This window comes from Carcharhinus amblyrhynchos, chromosome 8 (assembly GCF_965287045.1).
Source record: "Carcharhinus amblyrhynchos chromosome 8, sCarAmb.v2.hapA, whole genome shotgun sequence".
NCBI lineage: Eukaryota > Metazoa > Chordata > Chondrichthyes > Carcharhiniformes > Carcharhinidae > Carcharhinus > Carcharhinus amblyrhynchos.
In genome coordinates this window covers 29,350,575-29,373,552 of record NC_137331.1, presented here as the reverse complement: position 1 = coordinate 29,373,552, position 22,978 = coordinate 29,350,575, and the positions used below count along the sequence as shown (strand labels likewise).

At 39.2% G+C, this 22,978-nt stretch overlaps 1 protein-coding gene across 6 annotated transcripts in view; it reads left to right on the top strand.

Annotated features, from left to right (window-relative positions):
* Window positions 1-22,978, top strand: part of ubr5 (ubiquitin protein ligase E3 component n-recognin 5) — a 140,865-nt gene that overhangs the window by 14,250 nt on the left and 103,637 nt on the right. For 5 of the 6 annotated variants that reach the window (XM_080193825.1, XM_080193822.1, XM_080193824.1 and 2 more), the window contains exons 3-5: window positions 8,332-8,413; window positions 20,295-20,371; window positions 21,547-21,666. In XM_080193825.1, the coding sequence (XP_080049951.1) occupies window positions 8,332-8,413; window positions 20,295-20,371; window positions 21,547-21,666 (279 nt within the window). The remainder of the gene's footprint in view (window positions 1-8,331; window positions 8,414-20,294; window positions 20,372-21,546; window positions 21,667-22,978) is intronic. The other variant, XM_080193823.1, reaches the window with a different exon arrangement.

Sequence of the window (22,978 nt, the reverse complement as noted above, 5' to 3'; positions counted from 1 at the left end):
TAAAGCTTTATTTAGTTATCCAGCTCAGTATTGCTGCCCTTTTTATCTATACATTTGTAGTTCGAGACTTTCACACTGGACTTAAACCCTGGAGTCCCCTAAGTACTTATCCTATTTCTGTTCGACTTGCTGACCTTTTTAACCCTTGGTTGCCTCTTTATTGCTGAATTTGTCTTTTTTTCCAATTAAGTATTAGGAAGCCAGAAATCATTAATGATCTTCATCCTGTGCTTCTCTGCTATTCACCCATACTACAAACTCAGTTCCCTTTCTTCAGCTTCCATTAATTACCTTGGCCACAGTCTCAGGCTGAACTGCATTCCTCCTCATCCGACTCCTATTGGATCATGAGCCAAGATTCAGATCTCATTTTATGCCATCACAAAGACTATCTCCATGCACTTGTGCCACATTGCCTGTCACTGCTCTTGCCTCGACTCATTTGCTGTTGGAACTCTTTTTCGTGCTTTTGTTACAGATCTCAAGTATTTCAGTGCTCTCCTTGCCAGCTTTGCATCTTTACTTTTGCTCCATAAATTTGAGATGATCCAAAATCTGCCCTGTGTCTAGCCTGTACCAAGTCCTGTTTACCTATAAGCCTATACATGTCCATCAAACACCTCCAGTTTAAAGTCCTTATCCAAGTGTTCAGGTCTCTCCTGGGCTTTCCAATTTTTAACTACCTCCAACTTCCCAGCAGTCCAAGAATTCTGCATTTTCAAATCTGGTCTTTCATAGGCCTCACTGTTGACAGGCATTTTACCAAGTTAGTTCTAAAATCTTCCTGTCCTCTCTATCACTCCTGTTTTAAGATACTCCTTAAAACCCAGCTTTTAGTCATCCATCTTAATATCCTTTGGATCAGTGACAAGATGTTTAAAGTTTCTATGAAATGCCATGGGAAGATTTCCTACATTAGAAATGCTGTATAAACCTGTATTGAATGTGCAAAGCAGATAATATGCCATGCTGCTCATCAGCAAAATTTAAATCCTCAAATTTGCTACATTTTAGGCGTTGTCTGCATTCAGTAACCTTTCTCCTCCTCTGAATGTATACCTAGCATGCTTCATAAATATGTAACTTCTGGATTGTTATCCAAATACGAACAAGGAAACAAATTAAAAATCCGCATCTCAAACTTAGCAACTTCTGAATTATCCCTGATGCTGTGCAATGGTGTATTCTGAAATGGGAGGATAGTGCTGCTGATGAGTGCATGGCTGGAGGGATGTGTTTGGATTCCTGGGGTATTGACAGTGCAGGGCACAGGACCGATCCAGGCCTGCAGGTTGGGATCAGTATGGTAGCGAGGTTTACTGGTGACATTGGGAAGGGGATTAATTGGCTTGGCAAAGGATTGGCAACCTGAGCTTAGATTCTGAAATGAGAGAAACACAGCTGAAGCAGAAAGTTAGTGAGTATTGAAAGCAGAGAGAAGAAAAGGTTAGAAAGTAGTTGCAGAGGAGTTGCTCAGTAACTCACAGTATATAATTCAATCTAAGAAGCCAGTGAATAAGGCAGCTGAGAAACACATAACCACTTGGAAGTTTGATATTGCTATTAATATACAAATTGAAGGAGAGCACAAATGCGAGCTCAACATTCCAGGTTACACTTATCAGACAGGATGGAAAATGGGCTTAAAAAAGGTGGGGATGGGGGGGCTGCTGTGTGGGATGCTGCTCTGTGTTGAACAGGAATGATATACTCGAAGGATCATCAGATGTTGCTATGAGGGTTAAAAGCAGGAATGAAAAGTGTAATCTCACTGATTTTGATTTATTGCCACATGTATTAACATAGTGAAAAGTGTTGTTTCTTGTGTGTTATGCAGACAAAAACATACTGTTCATAAAGAAAAGGAGAGAGTGCAGAATGTAATGTTCCAGTCACAGCTAGGGTGGAGAGAAAAATCAACACTGAGCATATGATTAGTATTAACTAATGTGTAGGTCCTCTAGAGAGTCAACTTGGGGAATTGATAATGGAAAACAGGGAAATGGCAAGTGTTGCACAGACATTTTATGTTAGTCTTCACTGTGGGAGACACAAAAACCACCCAAAAATACATAAACAAAAGTGAGGGAGGAACTTCCAAGTACTTGGAAATGTTACTGGGAAACCTGTTTGAGCTATAGGCTGACAAGTACCCTGGACCTGATGGCCTGCCTCCTGGAGTCTGAAAAGAAGTGGCTGCAGAGATAACAGTATAGCTGTTCTGATCTTCCAAAATTTCCTAGGCTTTGTAAAGGTCCCAGGAGATTGGAAAGCAGCAAATGTAGCACCTCTGTTCAAGAAAGGAACGAGACACAAAGCAGACAACTAGCCAGTTAGTCTAACATCTGTCATAGGGAAAATACTAGAATCCATTATTAAGGAGGTTACAGCAGAATGTTTAGAAAATTATAATACAATCAAGTGAAGTCAATGTTGTTCAGTGAAAGAGAAATAGTATTTGACTAATTTATCAGCATTCTTTGAAAAACTAACAAGGATAAAGTGGAATCTGTACATGTTGGTGTACTTCCACAGGGCATTCAATGAGGTGCCACATCAAAAGTTACATAAGGTAAGAACTCATGGTGTGGGGGAAATTTGGATTGAGGATTGGCAAGCAAACCGGAAGCAGAGTGGGGATAAATGGTTTGGGTTGGCAGGATGTGACTAGTGGAAATGCAACAGGGATCAATGGGACCTCAACAATTTACAATCTGTTGTCAATAACTTGAATAAAGGGAACGAATGTACAGTTGCTAAATTTGCAGATGACACAAATAGTTAGAAAGTAAGTTGTGAAGAGGACATAAGGAATCTACAAAGGGATATAGATTAAGTGAATGAACAAAGTTTGGCAGATGGACTATAATGTGGGAAAATATGAGCTTGTGCAATTTGGCAGGAAGAATGAAAAAGCAGAATTTTATTTAAAATGAAAAGAGATTGTAGAGCATTGCAGTACAGAGGGATCTGGATGTCCTTGTACATGAATTGCAAAGTTAGTGTGCAGGTATAGTAAGTGATTCAGAAGGCAAATTGAATGTTGCCACTTTATTGCAAGAGGACTAGAATATTTACAGGGCAACTTTACAGGGTCTTCATGAGACCACACCTGGATACTATGTACAGCTTTGATCTCAAAGGATAAAATTGCATTGGAAACAGTTCAAAGTTGGTCTATTTCACTGATTTCTAGTATGAGGGGATTATCTAATGAACAGTTAAGTTGGTTGGGGCCTATACCCATTGGTGTTTAGAAGATGGTTTTATTGAAACGTCCAAGACCTTGGGACTTGATAGGGTGGTTGCCAAAATGTTTCCACTTATAGATGAGTTTGGAACTTGGGTTTTAAAAATAGGTGTCTTCCATACAAGGCAGGGGTAAGAAAAATTTTTTTCTCTTGATATTGTTACTCTGTGGAGTTCGCTTCCTCAGAACAGTGGAGACTGGGTCATTGAATATATTCAAGGCTGAGATGGGTTCTTGGTTGGCAATGGAATTGGGTATTATAGGGACAAATTGGGAAGTGGCACTAAGGCTACATTCAGATCGGTCTGTTATCAAATGGCAGAACAGGCTCCGGGGCCAAATGCATATGTTCGCTTACTGTAGATTCCAAAATAGCCAAAGATACGAGAGCAGCAATGTTGTCAAATTGCTGAGAATTTTTGGGGTGAGTGCCACATTACAATCAATCCCTGCAGGTCTACTAGGCAATGGAGACTAGAACATAGCAGCAATAGGGGACTTTATCTACCCCAATAACTGGTGCAAAAGGAATGGACAGTGCAGAATTATTTATGTATTCAGCATTTCTTTTGCCAGTACATATCAAGCTCAATGAGAGGGATGAGTATTCTGGACTCAGTTTTTGGATTAAGTTAGACAAGTTGGAGGAGTGTTAGGAGATTGTTCTGCAGGTAGTGATTGTAATCCAGTTAAATTTAGTACAGTTATAGGGAAGGATTAAGGTAAACCTGGAGTAAAAGTTTGAAGAAAAGCCAATCTTATTTAAGAGGTGTGATTTGGCAAAAATGAACTGGAACAGCTACTGTGATTCAAGCAAGATATCAAGACGATTCTGAACAAATATGTTCCTACAAAGAAAAATGGCGGATTTCAAATCTAAACTCTTTTCTTTGCTTTTCTACCAATCCTGACTTCACCTTTCAGTATCACTGAACTTAAGGAAAGGATAAGGCAAAAAGCAGAAGTTGGTGTCAGATACTTGGTGCTCAATACTGCAGAAAGCCCGAGGTGTATAGAAACTGTCAGATTAAATTAAAAATGAAATGAGCAAAGGGAGGGCATAAAAAAAGGGAGAAAATACATATGTTCCAATTAAGGAGGAGTCTGAAGAATTGAACAGAGCTAAACATTGAGTGGAAATATAAATTCCCAGTCCCAGGTGAAATGTATCGCAACTTTCTGAGAAACAAGGGATGAAATAGCAGAGGCTCTGATTGTTTTTTTACTCTCTTCTGGCTACAGCTGTGGTGCTTGATGAATGCTAACGTTGTAGCTTTTCTAATAAAAAAAAAGGCAGGCCTGTCAGGTGGTGGAAAATTATAGGAAACAACTGAGGGCCAGTACAAATTGTCCTTTGAAAAGCAAGAACTAGTTTGGGGAGATGGCAAAAATTTGACAAGGGAAGATCATATCTGATGAACCTGGTGAAATTGTGGAGATAACAAGGATGGCTAAGAAGGTTGTGTATTTGATTGATGCTACATGGATTCTAGCAAGGTTTTTGATGCGGTCCCACATGGCAGACTGGTCATTAAAAGCCCATGGGAAGACTGTTTCCAGGGAATGGGGATCAGTACTAAGTCCCCAGCTTTTTCTAGTGTGTATCAAAAAGTTGGACTTAATTTTAGGAGACATGATGAAGTCTGCAGATGTTGCAAAAATTAGCCATATTGGTGGTGAGGGAAACAGCTGTGGATGCTAGGAAGTTATCAACAGAATCACCAGTTGGACAGAGAGTAGCTAATAGAATTCAATCCAGAGGAGTGTGAGGACAAAAGAAAATGGTAGGATACTGATAAGTATAGACGGAGAGAGGGATTTTGGAGAGTGGCAGATTCTGCAAGTTCCTGAAAGTAGAAGCAGGGTGGTAATGGCTAAGAAGGAATACTTCCCTTTATTAGTCAAGGCGTAGAATGTAAGAGCAGAGAAATTATGCTAGAACAGGGCAAATGCTAACTGGGCCAAGTTAGAGTACTGCAAAGTTTTGGTCATTCCAGTAAGGATGTGATCACAGAATGGAGAAATTTGGCTACTGGCAAAGATGGGATGAGTTGGGGTTATCATCTTTGGAACCAGGGAGTGTTTTAATTAGGCTGTATGAAATGAAGAAGGGCCTTGAGAGGGGTCAATAAATTAAAGTAATTGGTGGAAGTGTTAGAGGAGAGTTGAGAAATAATTTCACCTCTTGAGCTTGATGCCTGAAAGGGTAGTAAAAGCAGTAATCTTCAGATCATGTTTTTTAAAAGTAAACACTTGGGTATGCACTTATTCCAGGCTATGGACAAAGAACTGGAATGTGGTTTTAGGCTAGGTAGCTCTTTTGGCTGGTACATGCATATTGGGTATCACTCAATGCCATAGGTTTCTGATGTTTTTAAAATACATCTTGTAAATTGGTTACCAAAGCCAGAAATTGCTTGGTTGAGTACACTGTGTACTGTATATTCATTCCTTTCAACCTGCTGGTACTTTAGTTTGTGGGAATTTGAGGGACTTCCTCAATTAAAGGAATTTTGGGACAAGGGAAAGGGTAAATTCCACATTACTCTTGATTCTAACTGGCCTACTTGGTAACAGAAACCAGACTATAGAAACTCTGTTGATCTCTCTCTCCCCTCATGCCAACTCAAGAAAAAATATTGTTTCTTAGAAATGCATCACGTGAAACAACTGCACTGGTAATCACTTAATTGACTATTCACACAACACTTGTTCCACCAAGTCTTTAACTCTGAGCAACATTGTAGAAAAGTTATTAATATTTTTGTAACATTAAATTGAGGATGGGGTGGTAGGGGGAAAATAAAATTGGAAGTGGGATTTATCTTGCTGGTTTGTATCTTCTGAGACAATGCTCTTTTTTACTTTTCTGTGCTGTGATGGTGTCCCCGTGCAAACACTGACAAACTTCAAAAGGCAATTTCAGCTATGCAGAGGAAAAGGGTTATTCTTGCAGAAAGTGTTTTTAATTAATGTCACACCAGAAATAACATGTTCATAAGTTGAGATATATAAATATCCATTTCTATCAGAACAATTCATTTTTGATCCAAAAGCATTTGATTCCTATGATATTAAGTGTAAAATGTAAGATTCTCAACATTGCTGACATGGCCGATTTTTCTGATCCCAAACAAATCGACAGACCCCTGTTTGAAACCAGCTTTTCAGGTAGCTAGATCAACATATGTAAATACAATTGTATGTTGTGTGAAATTAGCATGGAAGCAAAAGCCAAAGGCTTGCTAAATGGAACAAATAGTGCAGTGTCCAGGTTATAAATTCCAACAGGATCTCAACACCACAGTACCGCATTGAAGTATCAATTTAGATTACCTGCTCAAGTCTTCGATTGAATTTGGAGATACAACCTACTGTTTTCTTTACTTAAATTTTCTCTTCTTATTCCCTTTTCCAGTGTGCTGGTTTGAATGGGATTAAATCCAAAATATTTTTTATTTGTGATTTGTCTTATTTAAAATATTGACTTGCATATATTGTGACTACAAGAGTTTACCTAGTTTTGCAGAACCAATTTGGTGTTATGATTAACTGTGGCCATCTTCACTATTGAACATTTTTAATCCATTGCACAAGTTTCATATGATTTTTGCAAGGGCACTTATTGTAATGCTGCTGGGATCTTAACTTTCACTTCAGTAGTTAAATAGTTAAATAAAAAGTTCCAAATTAAAACTACTTATAGTATTAGAAGATATTTTCGTTGAATATTTTTGCCACTGTTGCATCATGATAATTGCAGTAATTATATTTTCTCAAGTTTTTGTTGAATTTCCAACCGAACTTATAAATTTACTGAAGTGCTGCATTTTATGAAGGATAATGCCAGGTTCTGATAAGCATTTTGGATAAATTAGCGTTTAGGATAAATAGAATATTGAGGCTTTTGGTTTTAAAAGCTAACATTAAATCACAAAGCAATGTTGACATTGGGGCAGCACGATGGCACAGTGGTTAGTACTGCTGCTTCACAGCGCCAGGGACCTGGGTTCAATTCTGGCCTCGGGTTACTGTCTTTGTGGAGTTTGCACATTCTCCCCATGTCTGTGTATGTTTCTTCCGAGTGCTCCGGTTTCCTCCCACATTCCAAAGATGTGCAGGTTAGATGAATTGGCCATGCTAAAGCGACCCTAGTGTCGGGACGAGCAGGGTGAATGTGGGGTTGTGGGAATAGGGCCCGGGTGGGAATGTGGTTGATGGGCTGAATGGTCTGCACTGTAGGGATTCTATGACATCTTCAAATCTTGCAGACTTTCAGTTGCTTGGGAGGAATCTGAACAAGCACTAAACTTATTTTTTGGAGAGAGAAACGTGCTACAATTAAAATGCAGTGTGCATCTTGTTCCAGCAGAGGTGGTTTTTAAATTTTGAAATTCAGGGCTATTGCAATAATACACTACTGTAGCATTTGTTGTAGGATCTGAAAATCGCTGTGGTCAATTCTCAAGTTGCTAGCTCAATATAACCACTATGCAAAATGTTTTATTGTAAAAATTTATTCCATTTGCTCAAAAGCTGTTTCTGGGGTACTTAAAACTAAAATGAACTGCTTGGAACTTGCAGGTCCAAATGTCTCTTGATAGTGGGCTCCTTTTGAAGTAAAACACAATTGGTAGTGACTTACTAAAACTGATAATACTATTCCACTGACGTGGATAAGTTTGCTATTTTAAATATGTTACCATGTTAAATCTGGATAAATTAATTTTGGTCATTGCATTTGGTAGTTTCAATCGCGTATGTTCAGGAATAGTACAATGTGTCTGGAATTCAGAATAGAACAGTGGAACACAGCTTTATAGCTTACAACTTTTCCGTCATGACCAGTGTGAAGGTACAGAGCTGGGTATTTATTTCCCTTGACAGGAAATCTACCTTTGGGTGTACACCAGTAACAAGCTAATAAGTGACATGAATGGAGACTTGGGATTAGGTTTCCAGTTTGTTGACAGAGAAATGCATTAGCATAAATAGACTTGAGAAATGGAAAAGAGAACAACAAATTTTAAGCATTTTGTACAGTTTATTACATCTTGAGTGACTTTGCAATTTCTTTTCAGTCACCCACCTCTGAATGTTTTGGAACAGGCCACAATTAAGCAGTGCGTGGTGGGACCAAACCATGCTGCATTTCTCCTAGAGGTAGCGTACATTTATTAAGAATGTCTATTAAATGATTAAATCGATAATGCTTTCCTCAAGTGAACTTGGAAATTAATTCTCATTTTTTATTTCTGAAGTGGTGTATTCCTTTAGGGATTAGAGAATCAAAAACATATACCCATTTGAAAATGTTATAAGATGAAATTTGTTTGCAACGACAAGGCAATTTAAAAGAGATCCAACTTTTCGTGCATAATCATTTAACTTGAAAGGATATGTTTTGGGAAGCTTGTGTGCAGTGTTATAAATTACTTTCCTCAGTTAAGGTGTGCTATGGTTGTAGTGTTGTGTGAATTCAGTTTTGTAATTCTGCCACTTATTCCCTGACAATCAGATAATCCTGACAACCAAATGATCCAGTGCTTTGCTCCCAGATCTACTTCTGTTTCTGGCACATGATTTATACTGCACAGCAACAGTGACCAAGGCCACATCTGGGTATACACAGTTCTGAAATTGGAGCATCAACTACAGTCTCGCTGTGTTTCTCAGTGGCTGACAAAAGTGAAGAGACTGTTTTTGATGGAAGTATTTGTGCTAACAATTTTTCTTCCATCTTTTTGAACTTCCCATGGCATATTTGTCTAAACAAGGTGCACCTCTCCTGATTAAATGGGAGTGCCTATTCCATTGGAGTAGGCCTAAAATTAGAGTAAAAACTGGGTGTCGTCCATTAAATTTTCTAGTGCCTTAAGCAGATGAAAGAAAAGGATAACTTCTCCTCATTATACTGTTTCCTATTGCACTGTCCACTGATTTTGAATGATTTATTGGAATTTTTGCCTTCACTACCCTGCCGGGAAGATTGCTCCCAGTCTCCTTGACTCTCTCTCATTTCTCATCTACATGCTGCTGCCTTGGCAACATCATTCAAAGGCACTGTTAGGTTCCAGGTGTACACTGACCTTTCTAATAACTTTGTTTCCTTGACTTTGTGATTATGCTCTTGTAAAGCATTGAGAAGCATTTCATGACACAAAAATTGCTGTATAACTACAAATTGTATTGATCTTGCCTGAAGAAGTACTATTCAGGTCACTCTGGATTTGAACCCACAGCTTCTGGTCTGGGGTGCTACCGCTGTGCCACAAATGCCTCATTGGAAGATGAGGTGAGGCTGTTCCCCCAGTTTACATTGGGTTTCACTGGAACGTTGCAGTAGACCAAGGATGGAAATGTGAGCGTGGGAGCAAGATGATGAATTGAAATGGCAGTGGCAGGGATGTGCTTATAGACAGGTAAAGGTGTTGCACAAAACAGTCACTCAGTTTGTTTACTTTCCCCAGTGATAATAGTAAGGCCACACTTGGAATACTGTGTACAGTTCTGGTCACCCTATTATAGAAAGAATATTATTAGACCAGAAAGAGTGCAGAAGAGATTTACTAGGATGCTACTGGGACTTGATGGTTTGAGTTATAAGGTGATGCAGGATAGACTGGGACTTTTTTCGCCTCGGGATGATCTTCCAGAGGTGTATAAAATAATGAGGGGCAGAGATCAGCTAGATTGTCAACATCTTTTCCCAAAGATCAGAGAGCCTAAAACTAGAGGGCATAGATTTAAGGTGAGACGGGAGAGCTACAAAAGGGCCCACAAGGGTAATCTCTTCACACAGAGGGTGATGAGCCTCTGGGACAGGCCAGAGGCAGTAGTAGAGGCCGGTACAATTTTGTCTTTTCAAAGCATTTAGACAGATTGGATTTATTATTGTCACATGTATTAACATATAGTGAAAAGTATTGTTTCTGGCACTATGTGGACAGGGCATAGCGGTCATAGAGAAGGAAATGAGAGAGTGCAAAATGTAGTGTTACAGTCAGCTAGGGTGTAGAGAAAGACCAACTTAATACGAGGTAGGTCCATTCAAAATCTGATAGCAGCAAGGAAGAAGCTGTTCTTGAGTTAGATGGTACATGACCTCAGACTTCTGTATCTTTTTTCCCAGTGGAAGAGAGAATGTCCGTGGGGTCCTTAATTATGCTGGCTCCTTTGCCGAGGCAGTGGAAAGTGTAGACAGAATCGATGAATAGGAGCTGGTTTGCGTGATGGATTGGGCATTGAGAGATATGGGCCAAGTGCAGGCAATTAGGACTAGCTTAGTCGTAAAACAAAAGGGCAGCATGGACAAGTTGGGCTGAAGGCCTGTTTCAATGCTGTGACACTCCTGCGCTTTCTCTTCAACAGTTGACGTGCAAGTCTCATTGTCCTGTGATAATTTAATGAGGTTTTCCCAGTCTGTCTTTCCAATGCCACTTTGGTGAACTATCTGAATTATCTCTGCTCAAGGATGAGGAGTAAGTTTTTATCATCCACCATTGTACATATGCCCTTTGATACTAGGGTTCAATCATATGGCCCTTCTCTGTTTCCTTTAGGACTTTCTTTGAATTATTCATTATATATTTTGATGGCCTATATTGAAGTGGGACAGAAATAACAGTTAGGACTTTAGGATTGATCATCAGTGACCTCATCCCTGCCCCAGCCCCAAATGTCTTCATTGCTTCGTGGTTTGCTTATTTGAATGTTCTGTTGCCATGCACGTGAGTTACATCTTACTGGGCTAATATTTGTGCTTCAATGTTTGCTAACATTGATGGTCCTTTCAACAATGCTTAAATTTTTGATGCTGAGCAAGCATGATCCAGCACATGGTATTGCCTTCTGAAGAAGAGGAACAGCTGCTTGATTTGGCAGCTCAGAGAGATAGTAAGAGGGAGTGGAAAGGAATGAGAGACGTTGACCAAGAACTGACTTAAGACGGCAAGGAGAATTGTCTACCTGAGCTCATTATTAATTGTACAACTTTGGAAATGTGCATTCAGGATTTATTTGAACAAACTAAGTGCCCTTTGATCAATAAAAGCATTATAGACTTCCTGCTGCGCCACAAGTTTCACACTGAAAACTGTTCCCTTCAAGGCAAAAATCCTTTTAGGATTGGGGTTGAGGATCAAAATAAAGGAAGAAATTATTATTAAATTCTTACTTTTGAGTTGATTAATTGTGGTATTGCACAGAGGAGTAAGACACAGTGTAATCTTCCAAGGAAGAGAGTCATGCTGTAGTACATCTTTCTGCCAATGATGATTATAATTCAGACTTCAGTATATTAGATTTCTTTGTAAATTGAGAGTTTGTGGTGATTGAACGGGAGTGATGAGAAGTTAAGGAGGTGAAGCAGTAGGAAAGTGATAGAATGCAAAGCAGATGGGTGAAAAGTGAATCTGAAGGAAGTGAGATGGGCTGGCAGTGTATTTGGGTTTGAAAAGCACTAACTCTTAGAACCATAGAACACTACAGCACAGAAACAGGCCTTTTGGCCCTTCTTGGCTGTGCCGAACCATTCTTATGCCTAGTCCCACTGACCTGCACCTGGACCATATCTCTCCACACCCCTCTCATCCATAATCTGTCCAAGTTATTTTTAAATGTTAAAAGTGAGCCCGCATTTACCACTTCATCTGGCAGCTCATTCCACACTCCCACCACTCTCTGTTTGAAGAACATCCCTCCCCCTCGAATATTCCCTTTAAACTTTTCCCCCTTCACCTTTAAGCCATGTCCTCTAGTTTTTTTCTCCCCTAGCCTCAGTGGAAAAAGCCTGCTTGCATTCACTCTAGCTATACCCATCATAATTTTATACACCTCTTTCAAGAGCTTGAGTCTTAACGGAAGAAAATCTGGCCATCTCCACTTCTGAACTCCCTGTCCTTGGGCTAGAAACAATATGAATATTTTCTTTATAATTGTCCAAGTCGGACTGACCCCAGGTTTCCCGGGTCTAGAATGAGAAGTGTAATTTTTTAAAACATAGCTTTTGGAGCAGTCACCACGAGCAGTTAACATCTTTTAACACCAATAACTGCAGGGAAAACTTTACAAGAGGCTTGCCAGCAAATGAAGGTACAGAGTGTTTTAACTCCTGACCCTGGAAACTACATTGAGAAGTAATACCAATTCCTGCTTAGGGTCTGAAAGAGTGCGGAACATAAAATATGTAAAATTAGAAAATTTGTAGTGTTTGGAGGTCACATTGGCAGAAACAGCTAATCTAAGGAAAGCGAAGGTGGAGACTTGAATATTATTGCATACAATAGGTGGATAAATTGGTGCAGGAAGTAATTGTGACAACAAGAAGTATATAAAACTATGAATTCCAATAAAGTGAATCTTCTGCTTTTGGTAAATCACATACTGATGTTTTCAATGCTGGGAATACTTTAATAGATTAATGCACATCAACCTAGGATAGGTGAATATGATGCATTGTGCTGCCTCTTCAGAATATGATAATGGGTTATTGGAACAGTTACTTGCGTGACCGTGAGAAATTGACATTTTATTTTGTTTTGATGAAGCTAAAAGGCTAGATTTTTAGTTTTAAAAAACCCATTGGCTTCACATTTAAAGCTGCAGGGCAGAGGGTTAGGATTATTTTGAGTTCCCAGGGGAGATGGAATGACCTGTAAATGGTTTACTTTCACTTGTTACTTCAGCAAGCAGCTCAGCTGCACTCGGGTGCCACAAGGTCCCATGTTCTTCAGTGTTATAAGACATCCAAGTGGACCAATCTTCTTTGCGGATTGATTTGAAGACTGGATTGGAACAGGGATTCTCATGCTGTGGCTTGCAACCCAGGGATGTTGAAATGTGAGATTTTGTGGTTGTTTCACGGCAGCTGTGGAGCTTGGTCTGGGTTTTGACAGCTGTGAGGCCTCTTTAAATGTTCGGGGTTTTTCCTGTCAGTGGATGTGACTTAATTGTCTGCTCTGGGGCCTGATTTGCTGCTGTAACCACTGCTTATAAAAACAAAAAATAGGTCTTTGCTTTTCTCAGGGTAAGCCCACTCCTGAACTATCTCCTTTCCCTCCCCCTCACCAATTTTCGTTTGGGGTCACACAAAGTCAAAGGCAATAAAATGGGGTCACAGCGGGCAAAAAATTTGGTTAAGCATCGAGTTAGAGGATCTCGCTCGTGCTTCTAAAAGATAGATTTGGAACAGTAAGCACGTTTCTGTTTGGAATGTTGGCAGTATCATGTTCATTATTTTTGTGGTTGTTAATGCAATATTAATTGTAAAGGTCGAGGATGCACGGGTAAAAGACGTTGATTGATTTGAATACCTTGGGACTGCTTGGATATAGTGCATTGGTTAGGGATGAGGCATAGATTTGCTTTGTTGTATTCTGCAAATAAATCAAATATCAAATAGAAGATTAATGCCCTCTTTCCTACTTAACCAACTTCTGAATGAGTTAACAGCAGGATGAGGAGTGGTGGAAGATATGAATTATATTTTTATTATGTAAAATAAACTACTTGGGATTTATAATTGTCTCTTAGCCCAGGTGCTTTTGATGTGCCTTCAAGAGACAGGAAAATGCACGCGTATGCTTCCACTAGTAAGCAAATACGCAAAAGGTATATGTTGCAATTCCTGGATGAGATGGCAGTTCAGTCAGATACTGGGCAGTAAAGATGTGCCTAAAGTTATGGGGAAAATGAAGTTTACTTAGAAAATTGACAACAAACCCTTTTCAATACCTCATGTATGATGCACATTTTTTTAAACTATTTAACTAGTTTCAATTTTGGCAAATTTTCTTAGTTTCTTGATGGTCACGTTGAGATTGTAATTTTTTTTCAAGGGTTTTGGTTGCAAGTAAAGTGTACTTTGTGCTTGAATACTGGGTTATATCTGCATTCCTTTTACTGCCATAATTCATGGTCGATAACTTAAAATGCTAATATTTAACATGGGAGAATTTGCCATAGTCCTACATGTGGTAAATAATTTATCACAAGTATTGGCAGTATTTTCCCATACATGGCTTGTTTTAACTTGATGAGAAAGATAGATGAGCTGCATGGCAGGGCCTTGAGCATGAAATGAGAGAGAGGAAAGAAGTGAGCAGCAGTTTTAGACAATTATTGAAAAATGTGAAACCTCAAAAGAGGGAGCAGGGGCTAAGCGTAGGCACATTTGGAAGTGTCAGAAGGACTGGGAGTGCAGCAAAAGATTGACAAGTTATAAAGAACCAAATAACTGAAGAAGAATTTGCAGTAGTGCTAAAAGTAAGAAAAACAAAGTGAAGTAATGATAGGCACTAAGCCCTATCAGGGGACTGTAAATATAGTACAATGACCAACTGTTTTTCTGTTGCAAAATTTTAACAGCCATGTTCCACGAAAACGTAATTTATTTCATGATATTTATTTGGACAGGATGTCTGTCCTAGATGCAGGCTCCTAATGCATAATTCTTATCCATATTGTTAGACAGCACTATATTGTTTTTCTGACTGAGAGTTTAAGAACATGAGCACGAGCAAGGAGAGGCATTCAGCTCTTCAAACCTGCTCTGCCATTCAGTAAGATCATGGCTTATCTCCCCCAATTCTAATTTCCCACACTATCCCCAGATCATTTGATTCCTTTCTTACCCAAAAATCTATCGATCTCTGTCTTGAACATACCTCGTGACTGAACTCCAAAGGTTCACGACCTTTTGTGTGAAGAAACTTCTCATCTCAGTGCTAAGTGGCCAGACCTTATCCTGAGTCTATGATCCGTCGTTCTAAGCTATCCAGTTAGGGAAAACATCCTCCCAGCATTTATCAGTGCAATTGTTAAGGATTTTGCATATTTCAATGAATTTGCTCCCATTTAAAGGAATTTGGGTCATGTCTATTCCTTGGATAATCTTCTCATTGCAGGAACCTTTGTTGAATTTCCTATAAAATATATCCTTCTTTAGGTACGGAAACACAAACTGCAGCCTGTCCACTGTGTGCCCTCATTGAGATCCAGTGCAGCTGCAAGAGGGCTTCTTCACTTATTTCCAACACCCTTGTAACAAAGGCACTTTATTTCCTAATTGCTTAAGAAGCTGTATTACCATAATTTGGTGATACATGTACAAGTGTGCACATATTCCTCTGAATGTGAACATTTCCTATTTTGAAAAATACTGTTTTTGTTTTCCTTAATGTGGGTAACTGGTAACTTCTAACTTCCATGTCCTTAAGTAGAAGGACTGGGAGTGCAGCAAAAGATTGAGAAGTTATAAAGAACAAAATGACTGAAGAAAAATTTGCAGTAGTGCTAAAAGTAAGAAAAACAAAGTGAAGTAATGATGGGCACTAAGTCCTATCAGGGGGCTGTAAATATAGTACAATGACCAACTGTTTTTCTGTTCCAAAATTTGAACAGCCTGTTTGTATCCATCTACAGCAAGAAGCCTCACAACCCCAGGTTTAAGTCCAGCCGGTTTGTTTGATAGTAATCCCACAGGCTTTCGGAAACGGCGTTCCGAACACCGTTTCTGAAAGCTTGTGGGATTACTATCCTGTAAACTGGCTGGACTTACACCTGGTGTTGTGAGACTTCTTACTGTGTTTACCCCAGGCCAACGCTGGCATCTCTACATCATGACTTCCATCTACAGCCCAATTGTATTCTCATAACTTGCTTTCCCATCCAACTTTGTATTGTCCACGAACTTGGATGCATTGAATATAAGAACATAAGGAATTGGAGCAGGAGTAGGCCATCTAGCCCTTTGAGCCTGCCCCGCCATTCAATAAGATCATGGCTGATCTGAAGCGGATCAGTTCCACTTTCCCGCTTTCTCCACATAACCCTTAATTCCCCTGTCTATTAGAAACCCATCTACCCGTGACTTAAATAAATTTAGCAAGGTAGCCTCCACCACTTCAACGGGCAGAGAATTCCAGAGATTCACCACCCTCTTGTCCTGCTATCCTTTCTAAGTGGGAAGAATCTCTACCTCTGCCCTATCCATCCCCTTCATTATCTGTACCTTCTATTGCAATCTCTATCTATTGCATTCAATTCTCCTTATCAAGATTATTAGAAATTGTAAATAGTTGATATTTTTGATTTCAGCAGCAAGGTAAGCTTCAAAATAGCCATCTATTGAGGTGAATTGTGAACCAATTTGATATTTAATTAATGAACGTATTTGAATATTTGAAGTATCACATCTTTTAAAACTGTTTTTCCAGAAGGTAATGAATTTCTAGATTGTTGCCCTGTGAGCAATGGCTACCCTAATATCTTACCAAGGTTGTTGTTCATGTGGTTCAATGTGTCTCAGCAAGTTATTTCTCTGTTAGATGACAATAGAGCTTAACCTAAACCTATTCTCTCCTGATTTCCATCCATGTGCACTTCCTTATGGTGGTCCTTGGGGTGGTCACCTGTGGCCATTTTCCCCCTCTTTCCCTCACCTACTTAAGGTGCAGTGCCTCCAATGCCCGTGTATATACAATGGGGCCAAAACTCCTCATGTATTCCAGGTGTGGTTTAACTAGCACTGTATCGTTTTAGCAAGACTTCCATATTTTTATGCGCCATTCCCTTTGAAATAAAGGCCAGCATTCAATTTAACTTCAATTAGCTACTGAACTTACATGCTAGATTTTTTTTTGATTTATGTATGAGGACCCCAAATCTTTGTATGACATTTTTTTACAGTCTTTCTCTATTTAAATAATGTTCAGCTTCTTTTTCTTCCTACCAAAGTGCATAATGTCACATTTTCTGGCACACTACATTTGTCAAGTTTTTGCCCCCTCCTGTCTATATCCCGTTGTCAACTCTTTACCATTCCCACTGCTTGTCTTCTCACCTGTTTTTGTGCATTGTTCCTATCGCTTGGCAGAAATTAATGAACAGGGGATAGAGTATGGTTTTGTTTAATACATTCCACTGTTGAATATACAGTTATTATAGTTCTTCAATGGGCGGAGATAAACTTGCATGTTTTTTTAGACTGCAGTGACTGATGCTACTCTGCTAAGCCAGTTTTTGTGGATTTTCACTGACTGACCTAGAAAACTCCAGGGTACTCCCAGCTGGAAATTGCATGTGGGAACAAATAAAAACCTAATGGTTGAAACCATTAAGTTTTTATTCTATACTCAGGATGGCAGGAGGTTAAGTGAGCTTCAGTTGTTTCATTCTGCCGTGGAGTTTTTCTTCAAATTAACTCATAAATGTGTACTTGGAAAAATCACTTCACTGGCACACTGTATCACTATACCCATTCACATATAGAATCAACAGGTTTTTTTGTAGCATATTTTGACTTTTGTCATACTTAAGTGTTGCATTCGTTTTCACATCTCACTTCAAAAAGATGCCATTGTGATGCTAAGAAACACTGCAGCACCCAAAAATACTGGATTGCAAGATCTGCTGTTGCTTTACTTATAGTGAGAATTTTTAATATAGAAAAGGCAAGATACGGACCTGAACAGAAATTAAACTCTGAATTACCTTGAGCACAATTTGTGATCTTTAATTCATCATGGTGATAACATTGATTGTCCATTCTGTGCTGTAACCACTTTGTCTTAAAGGCGTATGATCCAGTGTAGTCTGAGCAATGTATGGGAAATCTGGATGCATGTATTAAAAAGATGCATATAATAAAAATGGATCAAAGTGCCCTTTCTGCCTCTTAACTACAGGATGCACCTTGCCCCCTATGCAATCATAATGTTAAGTAGTGAATATCAGGATGTTGGACAGAACAATTTGCCATTCTGTGCTGCCCTTGTATTGTGGGTTCAGCTGGATTTTTGTTAATTCTTGATTAAAGTCTGTGAACAACAGCAAGATTGTCAGAATTGAGACCACTGCAACTGTAAAGCGTCATTAAGAACCATTGAGAATTGAAGGCCAGCTGTTCAATGTTTAGTCGAAGTGAAAAACCTGCTTGTGGGATCATTTGTCCAATTTTGTCTTAGGGCTGTTTCCTCTCGAGATGAGAGCAAGTGAATGAAAAGTCTCCCACACATATGAATTAAAGGCAGGAGTAGGCCTTGAGCCTGTTCCACCACTCAATGATCATGGCTAATCTAATAGTGACCTCAGTGCCACTATCTTGCTTATTACCACTCCCTGACCCCCATCCACCACCACCACCAGTGCCCTTATTAGTCAAGAATCTATTTGTTTCTGACTTGAAAATATTCAATCACTTCTGGCCATTTCTGGGAAAGTGATCCACAAACTCTCAACCCTCAGGAAAAAATATGTTTGAAAGGCTGCAACTCCCAGGTATTTTCCACTCTCAATCAGAGGAAGTGCATGTTGTATTGAGTTGTATGTCTAAGTCCATCCATGTTTTGGGCAGACATTTAAGGACTTTAAGTTTATATGAATTAGATTCCAAAAAAAATCTGAGTTTCTTAAATCTTATGGGCAAGTTTTGTTTTCTTGTTATGATATGAAATTTGTCTCCTGCCACCCAAGGTAAGATTATATCAAATGCCAGGCGAGGGTGATGGATTGAGCAGCGCATTTTATACAACTGACGTTTCACTTTGATTCACTTTTAGCCAGCAATAAAAAAAACATGGTCAGCTGGCAAACATAAGTTTAGATGACCTTCTATTCAGTTCATAGTGACAAAGAGGTCATGACAGAAACCTGCCTGTTATTATGAAATTGACAGTCTTATTTGGACTGGAGGATGGCTGTGGAGAAAAACAAGAACATCACAATTGTGCGATATGTAGGAGTAAACTATGCGCATCTGTGCATTATGTTCTCCTGCCTCTGCTGCACTCCCCAACAATTGGCCCTCAACCAAGGCAATTCATTTCTGAATTGGCTGGTCCAGTGATGATTCTATGGATTAAGAGGCATGGAAATATTTTTACGACCTGCCTTGTATTCAGTCAGTATCAGTCTCTTAGTACTTTGAGATATATGCATTTTGGTCCAATTCAATTTAAACTTTATAAATGTTGTCCAATGTTTGGAAATACCCAGCCAAGTGACGCACAAAAAATCAAAAATTTTGCATTCCTGTGCTGTATTAGTTTAATTGAGGACTGAAGCATGTTGAAATAAATGCTTTACTCAGCATCAAGCTGCTAGACTTGTGTGTTTAAAAATGGGAAATATTCTTTTCTCCACTGCTGACAACACTCATCTTGATAGCTGACCCAGAATTCAAATGGAAAAATCTTGCCTTGTAACCATAACTGTCATTACTGATGATAATATAAATCGTATTAGGAGCATAGAATCCCTGCAGTCCAGAAGGAGACCATTTGGCCCATTGAGCCTGCACCAACAACAATCCCACCCAGGTCCTAAGCCTGTAACCCACATATTTTCCCTGCTAGTCCCTCTGACACTCTAAGGGACACTTTAGCATGGTTAATCCACCTAACCTGCACATCTCTGGACACTGGGAGGAAACTAGGGCACCTGGAGGAAACCCATGCAGAGTCCACACAGACAACTTAAACCGGCTGGAATCGAACCCTGGTGCTGAGGCAGCAGTGCTAATCACTGTCACCGTGCTGCCCGTTGATACATTGTCTTAGCAAAACAGCTGGTAATGAGAGAGAAGCAATGCTGTTGAAAACAAAATGAGATTTTGGTGTTTTATTGGCATAATAGATTTGTCCAATAGCATGGCAATTGGCTTTGTCTTCTCATTGAATCATTTTATAAGATGCATGTTTCTGAGGCAAGGCCTGTAAAGAATGCTGAAGGTGCTGGAAAGGTGTTTTTAAGTCTGGTAATTTTAATGTTAATGTGCTGCATGCATTGAATTTAAATAACTGATGGGTTGTAATTATTTACCTAACTATATTAATGATTTACTCATTCTTCCCTTAAGTGAAAACTTCAGTTTTCATTAGTATGTATACTCAGAGTTGATGGTTTTTATTTTAAGCTATTGCAGACACCATTTGTACACTGAATTTAAACGTTTTTTAATGGTATTTCATGCTGGTATCTTTTCTTTTGCATCTTCCCACCCTCCAACCTGTCCACAACCCTAACCCCTCGCCAAACATCCCAGGATGGCCGCATCTGCAGAATTAGCTTTGCTGTTCAGCCGGACAGATTGGAGCTGGGAAAACCAGATACTAGTGATGGGTAAGTGTTTCTGCTAATATTTTATGTTCATTTCTGCAATTTTGCAGTTATCGTTTTAAGGTGTGTGTATAAATTCTTTGTGACGTTTTTGGTGACGATGCTAGTAATTGTTACATGTGAGTATAAATGTTAAAGTGAGGCAGATAGTGTGTAGCTTTTATTTTCTCTCCAAAGCTTTGCAATTTAACTTGTTTTGTCTCTAGTTTAATTGAGCAGCATCGAATTGCAGCATAATCTGGCTATAAAAGTGTGATGTACTGTTTTATTTATTCTGCTGTGTCTTGATTTAAGAAGAGCTGTCTGGTCAGCTTTGTGCTCTGTCATGTTTGGTGTGGAATTAGGTGATGCATTTTGGCTAAATTTGTTCTGTGGAAGTATACTATCTACTCAAATATCCAACTGCACATTGCAGTAGTCGTGTCTGCTTTATAAACCTTAGTCATGATCTCCTAAAACATGTCCAGCAATCTAATGTGGCTATTACAGATGTTGACGTACTAAAGATGGATTTTTCTGCCACGTATATGGCTGCAAAATGCTGATGATGCCATCATTGTGCTCCAATATCTTTGGAACTCGTTAGGTTTTGTCCTATGCTGCTCTGTGAAAACAAAGCATAACCAAAATTGTGTTTAAGCTTTATTTTTGAAGGTTGCTTTCTCTGTGGACAGGTTTCAGTCTTCAAAAGCAAACTTAGAAACCGTTGTTTAAAAAAAATAAGTTCACTATAATTAGTTTAAGACTTGCAGGATCATTGCGACATTAGAAAACTGCAGCCATGTTGAATAAACTATTTCTGGCAATTACTACATTTTTTTGCAAACGGGTATTTGAACTAAAAAGTGAAACTTGATTTAAAGTAGTTTTACAATCCATACTGCCCAGCTATTAACTTCAATTTTTAAACTAGTATGAGTTATTTCAAATTTTTATTTTAGTTTGCGACTGAACTGGAAAAAAAGCAAACTTTCCATTTCAGTGCAAAGGCAGAATTCCTTTTTAATGGGCAGTTGGCCACACAAAAAAATGGCATATCCGTATTAACTTTGAGTGCTAAAAATTGCCCAAGGGTGTTGCTCTGGCTGGTCATTGACCAGTTATAGCAAATGTAAAGTCCCTGAGCTGCAAGGCTTGGGATACCTGTGTTATAACCCATCTCCCATCTTTGTTTCCAGTTCAAAGTTGAGCAGTGGTTCAGGCACAGGAAGGACTTCCAGGCCAGGCAGGAGTAGTGATTCCCCATGGTTTCTGTCTGGTTCTGATACTCTGGGCAGACTGGCAGGCAACCCCCTTGGGTAAGTTTTGGCAGGGTTCCAGGTCAACATGACCTATAAGTCAACCCATGTGCCAAAGAAATGTGCTTTACTAGGGTGGTTAAAAATTATTTTGAAAACTGCTTGCTGTGAATTTTAGCTGTTATTTATAGCGCATGTATTGATGCATTCAGGAATGTGACTTATCATTCCTCACAGCTAAAATGGGATGCTTGGTTTCCCCTTGTGTATGGGCTTTCTGCTGCTAAATGTTACTAGTGTACATTACCAATTACTTGTTAACAATTCAGTTGGACATGTAGTGGCAATGAAATGGTACTTGCACAAGCATATTCTTTTCAATTCATGAATGGGGATTCTGGTGACTGCTTTTCTAACACTGCCACACATCTTAAGATTTGCAGAGCAATAAATGTTTTATGCTGTTCATGTGCAAACAGATGACTTGAAGTATTTAGTGTGCATCCATTAACAATTCCAACTGTGAAGCATTGTAAATGATTTGTGAAATGGGATTTAACATGACTATAAAATAATGGGTATACTTGTCAATAACATACTAATGTGAAAATTTGAACTACCAAAATCTACTGTCATAAACATACATGAGAAGGTAGCTACAATAGCTACAAAAGGAATCATTTCTAAGTAGAGTTGGATGTTATCTGATGTGTTGCAAGCTCTCAGCCATTACTTTCCACATTTTCCTGTATGGAACCTTCGATGTGCACTTGAATATTCTCATAACTTAACTTAAACCAGAATTCTTTAACAAAAATAGTCTAGTGTAGGTTTACCATGGGTTGTATCCCAATTTGGAATATCCACCAAGGATATTGATTCCTCCCTGCTCCCCATTTTTATCATTGAATCTTCAGCACAAAAGGAAGCCATTTGGCCCATCAAGTCTGCGCTGACAACAATCCCATCCAGGTCCTATCCCTATAACCCAACATATTTACTCCCCTAATCGCCCTGACACTAAAGGACAATTTATCATGGCCAATCAACCAAACCGGCACATCTTTGGACTATGGGAGGAAACTGAAGCACCCAGAGGAAACCCACACAGACACGAGGAGAAGTTGCAAACTCCATACAGTCACCTGAGGCCAGAATTGAACCCAGTCCCTGATGCTGTGAAGCAGCAGTGCTAACCATTGTGCCACTTTGCTGCCATGACTTTTAGACGCATGATCAAGATACCTCCTCCATCCGGAAGAATTTGCTCCTTGAGTTATAGCTGAATACTTGCATTGAAAAATGTGCATATCTTGGCAGGACACCATATAGAAACATAGTTAGTCTGTACGTTGCCTTAATTCTGCAAGAT